The sequence below is a fragment of the Limulus polyphemus genome, unplaced genomic scaffold (assembly GCF_000517525.1).
Source record: "Limulus polyphemus unplaced genomic scaffold, Limulus_polyphemus-2.1.2 Scaffold808, whole genome shotgun sequence".
In the NCBI taxonomy this organism is placed as follows: domain Eukaryota; kingdom Metazoa; phylum Arthropoda; class Merostomata; order Xiphosura; family Limulidae; genus Limulus; species Limulus polyphemus.
Window position 1 is genome coordinate 145372 of NW_013666418.1, and position 8679 is coordinate 154050.

General features: G+C 32.9%; 1 protein-coding gene across 5 annotated transcripts in view; it reads left to right on the forward strand.

Moving 5' to 3' along the window:
• LOC106460645 (homeobox protein abdominal-A homolog) overlaps nt 1-6629 on the forward strand; it is a 32121-nt gene extending 25492 nt beyond the window's left edge. For 4 of the 5 annotated variants that reach the window (XM_022387415.1, XM_022387412.1, XM_022387414.1 and 1 more), the window contains exons 3-4: nt 1334-1399; nt 4250-6629. In XM_022387415.1, coding sequence (XP_022243123.1) covers nt 1334-1399; nt 4250-4692 — 509 coding nt within the window. In that variant the 3' untranslated portion in view covers nt 4693-6629. The remainder of the gene's footprint in view (nt 1-1333; nt 1400-4249) is intronic. The other variant, XM_022387416.1, reaches the window with a different exon arrangement.
• Nucleotides 6630-8679: the final 2050 nt, after the last annotated feature.

The following is an 8679-nucleotide window of genomic DNA, read 5'->3' on the forward strand; positions in this document are numbered from 1 at the left end:
GGAAATGTTTGTGTATAGTACCATACTGATGCAAAAGGCAGTGGAAATGTTTGTGAATAGTACCATACTGATACAAAAGGCAGTGGAAATGTTTGTGTATAGTACCATACTGGTGCGAAGTTTCCCTTCAACTTTTTTAGCACAGTTTCTTTTGAATTGTGTATACAATAATTGTTACGTAAAATGAAACTGTGAATCGAGATTTATGCGTGTGTATATATTTATATCTATATATACTTACATAATATATACATAGAGAGAGATTCGTATTGATGATATGCAAATCTAGGGCTAACGTTTCCCACACTAAACTCGTTACCAATGTACAACACGTATTCTATATCAGTAACCATGTTCCTATAGCTAACCTCTACGCTGTCTAGTTTCAATATGTCCGTAGTTCTCATAACCTTATAAATGACCGTTAGAATTATTTCGTTTTAAAACACACATTCGGAACTAATTTACGTCTTGAGCTAAATATATCTAGTAGTTAATATCTAAGTTGCTAGATGTATAGACAGAAAGACATAAAAATGTTTCACGATGTGTGCATCTGGGACGAAAATGATGTGCATAAAAGTTATCGAGTCCATGCTGCAAAGCTATTCATTAGTGTGTAACTAATTTATGTAAAAACTCAAAGTGCTACAAAGTAACTTGAAATATCCTGCCCTGTTACATGCGGAGGAGGCTATGATGTATTATTTATAGGTATCCACGTGTGTATTACGTAAACCTACATCGAAAAGTACACCTATATATGAACACGAGCTTTCTTGATATATACGTATGCATACATAAAGAATCGCATATATGATATCAAAACTATAGCGACTTCAAACTAAACTCGTTGCCAGAGTACAAACTGTATTAACCATACTCCGTTAGTTAACCAATAAGCTATTTAATTTATACGTGTACATATATTAGGTGAATACAATTTACCTATTTCCAACATACTTCCACCAAGTAAATTTTAAGCAATGATTTAATATATAAAATATTATTTTTTGTAGTTTAATATAGCTTGCTTCTTTTGTTCATAGGGATTCCAATATAAAATAAGTACGTCACATCATATTTGAGAAAACGAAACCCAAACTGGTTTGTCCATATTTACATATATCAGAAGTAACTAAAAAATAATAATTATTTAAAAAAAAAAGAAAATTCCATACCTTTGAAAATAATACTTTTTTGTCCTACTTTCTCCTCAGCATAGGATCATTCACTCACTTTAAAAAAAAAACTGTTGTATTGTCTTCTTATTCTTATATATAAACAAATTAATCTGTCTTCGTTTGTTTTGTTTTTGTTTTTTTTTGTATAGGTTATTTTCCGATCAACCTTCTAACACAGAATCAAATACCATTACAAGAACAAGACGATGAGCAAGGTTAGCTTTCCTAGAAAATATCCATTGTCATTTAAAAGTGTCATGTGACCTGACTTGTCCAACCACAATCAAGCAGAGATAGAACATTTTACAACCGCTATTAAAAGGTCCTTAAATTATCTGCTTTTACAACACTCTGTGTTAGTTAGAGCATAAATTGCATCAGAATGTCAGGATGAGTGTGAACATTTTTTTTTTTTTTTGCCTTCAATGCTTGCACATCTTTCTAAATCAATCATTACATGTAGTCATAGGTTGCATGGCTGATGGCTGATGCAACTTAATATTGCAGCCTTAAACTTAGGGAGTTTCTATTTAACAAAGAGTCTCGATTGCATACTAAATCCAGAAAATTATTTTACCTCCTTAGAAAAAAAAAATAGGTTTAGCCAACACGTCACTGAAAAGCAGACGTAGTTTCTCTAAGTTTTAAGCAGAACTAGGATATAAGATCAAAGATAATATCAAAAGTGTCAGTACGTTTAGACGTTTGGTCACAAAATGCATGAAAGAATCCTCTGACTAAAACTTTAGAAATTTATAATACCACATGAAATTTGTCTTCCAATAACTGCGCCATCAAACTAAGACAGGAAATCTTGTACTGAGTGACGATGTAAAACCGTGATGAAAATTAAAGACGAGTATTGAAGACGACGAAACGTTATGAATTCTAATTATTCAATAAGATTGTAGTATGGCATACTTATAACTAGAAAATTGATTTATATCAAAAATATTTTTAATCATAGTTTGTGTTACTATGAGAAGATGTTTGAATGGTATTCAGATCCACGAACTCACTGATTCTAGAGACGTCGTTGAATTTACGGAGAGAGAGAGAAGAGTCAATTTGTTTTCCCATCTCTGAAGAAATATCTTTTTTCTTGTGTAAAGTATAAAATTAAACAGATTCATGACTCTTTTGAGCACGTTCAACTTTTTAACTAAAAACTCCTAACAACTCTTACATAAACATATGTTGTTTATCTAAACTAACTTTATTATGGTATTCAAAAAAATAGGTGTTGTTGTATTTCAAGTTCAGTGAGTTCCCTATCGGTGCTCTCTAGTGGCACAGCGGTATGTCTCCGGACTTACGACGCTAGAAACCGGGTTTCGATACCCGTAGTGGGCAGAGCACAGATAGCCCATTGTGTAGCTTTGTGCTTAACTACAACCAACCAACGAACCCTATCTGTATAGCGTATGTAGAAAACCTGGTTTTTCTAGAAGACGACACTTATAAAACAAAACTTCAACACTCCTTCAAAACATGATCAGTTTGTTGTTTGTGCATCGTATTACTTCTGTGTATTTTCTTTAAATTGATCTTACCACGCGACAAATTAGCTAATCTATTACAGTATATTTCGTAGATATGTTGTAGCAAGCACGTTATGAAACTATAATTTTTAAGATTTGTTTGAAATATATAAAGTTAAGTTTAAAAAAATATTAACTGAACATTAACGAATGTAGTAATTTGTGAAAGTGGGATATTATAAAGTTCAAGATGAAAATATGTTTCTAGTGAGATAACTAGTCGTTTCTTGGTGTTTTCTGAGCAGTAGTGTCGTATAGAACATTAGTCAGATAATATTATTACAGCAAAAGTCAGTTATTTGTTCCCTCAGAAACTAACAAAAGTCAGTTATTTGTTCTCTCAGAAACTAACAAAAGTCAGTTATTTGTTCCCTCAGAAACTAACAAAAGTCAGTTATTTGTTCCCTCAGAAACTAACTATGCCCAAAACTGATTTTGATTATTATAGTACGAAGGGGTAGAGGCCAAGAATTTTCGGGCATGATTTCGCTGAGAAGCATCCATCACGGAAAACATTCTGAATAAAATATATTTTTCAGTAGCATCATGAAAGTAAAATGCAAATAGCAATGATAATGGTCTGGAAATTAAGATAACCTGTAATTAATTTTGAGGTATCTCATTTCATATATAACGCATAGCAAATCGTTTGTATTTAACTCGAAGTTTTACACAAGTTAACAAATTTATCAGAGCAATTAAAGGTTAATAAAGTCCAAATCCACATCATCTATTCGCGACCCATTCTGTTTGAAGTCAGTAACATCAGTCATACGATACGCTCTAAAAAAAGCCTTCTTAGTTACATCAAGGTCGCTCTGTTATGGATATTAAAACGTGGGACTTTGATAGCTTATTCACAGTAGCTTGACTGTCGCAGCTTGTCAGGCAACACGCTATAAACTCGGCAGCCAAAAGAAACGTCCTTTACTAGAACAGTTTTATAAGAAAAGTTGGCGAAGCAATTGGTGTTGACGTTTACTTCTCCCGCCTGAACTCTTGATGGGCAATTTGCTGTTTTTAATATGCCATTAAACACTTAATCTGTTTACAGGCCTGTTGAGCATTGATAAAAGTGTGGGATGAACACATGTCTATCAGAATCTGTTAGATGTATTTACATTCACAACGATAAAGATTACTCATAATGCCTGCATGTCTTTCATATAAAGTTTTATCTTGATAACCTTAGTAGTGAACACGAACACGTGTATCGTTGTATATGTGTCAGTGCGTGCTCATAGATGGCAAATATAAGATAATTCTTGCTTGAACAGGTTCCAACTTTTCGTGGCATGTTTAGCAGCTGCGAAAATAGATCAGTGCCTGACTTGAGTAAATTTAAGGAATGTTAGACTTCTTTGAATATTAATGATGTGAATGGTTCTTTTTTTTAAAAAAAAAAAATATTTCTGATTGGAACCGGAAATGTTTTACGAATTCAATTCAAACATACACCACTGTAACTGTAATATTCATTGTTCATTTTATCAGATAGGTATTTTTTTTTTCTTTTTCACTTAGGTCCAAACGGATGTCCACGTCGTAGAGGCCGTCAGACCTATACCCGATTTCAGACTTTAGAACTTGAAAAGGAGTTCCACTTCAACCACTACCTGACTAGACGACGAAGAATAGAGATTGCACACGCTCTTTGTCTTACGGAACGGCAAATCAAGATCTGGTTCCAGAACCGGAGGATGAAGCTGAAGAAGGAGATCCGGGCTGTCAAGGAAATTAACGAGCAGGCGAGGTTGGAGGGAAAATTAAAACAGCGAGACGATTCCCAGAAATCTGAAGACGAGCAGCCACAGAAGAAGAATGAAGACACGGAGAAGAAGGAAGCTAACAAAGCCGATGCACTGCTGTCAACCCAGCAGAGCACTACCAGACAGAAGCCGGGTACAAATGCCACAAGCTCTTCCCTCGTAAATGGAGATTCGGACTCAGAATTCTCGAGTCCATAATGTTGTACATTCTACCCATACACCAGATTAGGGAAGCGGAAATTTTAAATTCTTTAGATATTCTTGTAAATGCCATATGTTCAATTGTATATTTTTGTTATTAGAAACGCCACAATGATCCTGTGCAAACGTCTTTCTTACAATTGTACAACTCAGTGTTCTATATTGATTTTGTTATTCCCGTATAAGGGGGTTTTTTTTGTTTGTTTTGTTTCGGTGCAAGCTTTCATATTGTTATCGCAATATTTATCATTAGATTATAGGGAAAAAGGAAAGCAACTTGAATATAGACATCTTAAATGGGATATATGTGCGTGTGTGCGCGCGCGCGCGCACGAGAGAGAGAGAGATTTTGGTTGCAAATGTAAGGTGGTGCTTGAACAACAAAATACGTAATTTAGGGTAAAACTTATTATTTCATCTTGAAATTATTTCAACTAGCACTGAAGAATTTTGTTTGCAAATACCTGATCATCGGGTGCGCAACACATTAATGATGTTCTCACAGTAACCTTTTTATCATAACTGTGTTTTTTGTTGTTGTTGTTGTTGTTGTTTTTTAAAGAATCCTGTCTACGTTTAATCAACTGAGATTGGCGCGTTCAAATTAATGGTAGATTACCTGAATGTTTAAAAGTTGTGTTTTAAATGACTGGAACACGAGAAAAAAAAGGAGAGTAAAGTTGATTAATTTTGATCGAAGTTCCATTTTGAAACGTTGCTGATCAGTATAGCTTCACTTAAAGATACTTTTTGGAAGTAAGGAAGTGGCAATAACGTTTCCTAAATTTGAGCAGTTTCCTGTTGCTCCAACAAGAAATCGTATCCATGGATGTATGTTCTTGAGATGTCTGTTTATTGTGTTGTGGCAATCCCTTCGTATAACCTACAGTATCGTAGATTAGAGGAATAATGTCGTGATCAGATTATCTGATTATCGTACTTTGGAGTTGAATCGTCTGGGATCTCGTATTTCTTAATCTCTTTGTGTTTGTAGAATTAGACGCAGAAATAATCATTCTGTGAAGTAAACCAGGTCAGTGTGTAAGTTAAGTAACAACCGATGGGACAAGATACAACTGCTTTATCCACTGAAATTGCGCATGAAATATTATGTGACCCATTATTTTATACAAGCCAGTTGTTAATTGTTAGTAGCAGATTTAATATGTTTGCTCAGACATAGGATACGAAGTTTTATTCTTTTTTTTTTTAACAGAAACACAAGTGCAAAAACTCAAAATTGTATTTAATATTTAGGGTTAAATATTTCATTTAATATTGTACATAGAAAGCATTATTAACGATTCTATACGATTAACAAAAAAATAATACATAACAATAAATTATAGTTTTGTTCACCATTAGTTAGTAATTATTTCTTTCAGTCTTCGTTATTCTAGACTATAGATATATTTACAGAATTATCTGACTTGTTGTGTTTACTGGGTCTGGAAGCGTCTGTGGTGGTAATTCTGATGTTATTATTAAGAAGTATTAAACAGAAACTGTTGACCGTTTCTTAACTTCTTTCTTTTTCATTACCTCTTTACTTTTTACTTTTTTTTTTTTGGAGTTCAGAGTTTTACCGGGTCAATTAATTTGACTAATGATTTGGTTGACAAAATACTGCCTGATTATCAGTATTCCAACGTTTCTGCAGAAATGAATGCGTTTCAAAATAATTCTCTGATGCCCTTTCTAATAGAACTGCCGCTTTAGAAAATTCTAGCAAAATACACTTCTTCTGAAATGTTGAGAAAGTAATATTTTTTAAATAGGTCTCAATTTAATTATCAGTAAGTACAGAGGCAGCTAAAATTTGTGACTTTGCTTTTTGTGAACTGTTTACTGTGTTAGAACTCCTGGAAATCAAAGTCCAGTCAATAGGTTCATGAAATTGGAGGTATTTGGTGTTAATAAAATCCTTGGAGGTACGAGGTGTCTGTTTTGTCATTTCTTTCACATCCTTAACAGTATACTATTATTTCACATCCTTAATAGTATACTATTATTTCACATCCTTAACAGTATACTATTATTTCACATCCTTAACAGTATACCATTTTCACATCCTTAACAGTATACTATTTTTCACATCCTTAACAGTATACCATTTTCACATCCTTAACAGTATACTATTATTTCACATCCTTAACAGTATACTATTATTTCACATCCTTAACAGTATACTAATCAGTGGTTTCAGTATTAATTTTTCTAATATGTTTAATTTTACATTTTTGTTTTCAAACGCTTATAGTAATACGCCTATAAACAGTTCTAAATTTAATTGAAAGTATAGCGTTCCCTGAACAAGTCGATGAGTTAGTTTTTAACAGTTGCATAACAAGAAACCAGAAATGTAGGTAAATGTCCGAAGAAAAGAATACTCGAAAAAACTTGTTGTCAAAACGAAAAACTTCCACAATTTATTTTATAAATAAATTACCAATATTAAAAAAGGTTACAAATCAGTTGTTGAGATCTACTATATCTAAACTCGACCAAATATAAAATAAATATATGTTTGTTTGTTGACTTCTGGGAAACATGAAAATAAAAGAACCAATCTCTCATTATTTGTTTAAAAAAGTCATATTTCAGGTAATTATTGTACCGGAATTTAAAAACATTTTGTTAAAAATAATGACACGTACTTAACAGACACGTTCAAAAATCAATAGGGCATCTTGCAGTATGTTTTGCACGTAATAATTTGTCACATACATCTAGGCTGTACTAATAAACGTCTCACTTGTTCAGTTTATCAACCGGATCAGCTCATCCACTCTTGACGTCGGAACGTTATAAGGCTGTTAAAAATAAAGCAAGCCTGAATTAGTATTTTTCTCTCTTAATATCTATAATGAAACATACATGATAATGTTATACCTATACGTGAATACTACAAAACTAGAAAATTTTATTTTAATTACTGCATGTATATATATTTTTCGTTGTTAAACACAAAGCTACACATTGAGCTACCTCTGCTCTGTCCAGTGAGGGTATCGAAACCTAATTTTTAGCGTTATAAGCCTGAGACTTGGCGCTGAGTTACCGGGGTAGGGGAATATGCACGTGAAAATTATAAATAATATAAAGTTATAAGCATGAAAAATATCTCAAAATAAATTATAGCTTTACAATTGGCTACCTGCGCTCTATACTCCACAAGGACTCGAATCCCAGATTTTTTTAACATTTTACGTCAAGAAACTTTCCACTGATCTACTGGGGGGGGGGGCAATTAATTTTAAACGCAACATTTCATAAGTTGGAAATATTAAACGTTTTATGAAATGAATGCTTTTAAATTCCAAACTTACACACAAACAATAAATATTAGACCAATATAACGTATGCATAAGAAAAGGTTTAAGGAAATGAGACAGGCACATTGTACGATATTGACAGTAAAAAAACACAAAGATCTTTTTTTAGGCACAATAAAAGATAGAATCTTTATCATTACTTACAACCAACTAGTTTTGATAAAACATTTACCATCATCACATAGATGCTAGTCGTTTTTTTTGGTGTTTTTTTTAAGTCTTAATGTAGTTTATTTGTAAACATCTCCATAACTACAAAATATTAGCAAATATGCCAGAAAAAAAAATCAGAAGTGTTAATATGTTTCAATGAAAATTTTAAGAATCATTGTAATTAAAAGGAGTGGATTATGCTGGTTGTATCAGACGCTCGTTCTCATAAACTCCCGCGTTTTCTACGAATCAAAGAAAGACAAAAAGAAATTTTCTATTTTGTTCCTGAGACAATGTATATAATATACTGTCATTAATACTAGCTGTTGTGTTCCTGAGACAATGTGTATCATTTACTGTCATTAATACTAGCTGTTGTGTTCCTGAGACAATGTGTATCATTTACTGTCATTAGTACGAGCTGTTCTGTTCCTGAGACAATGTATATCATTTACTGTCATTAATACGAGCTGTTCTGTTCCTGAGACAACGTGTG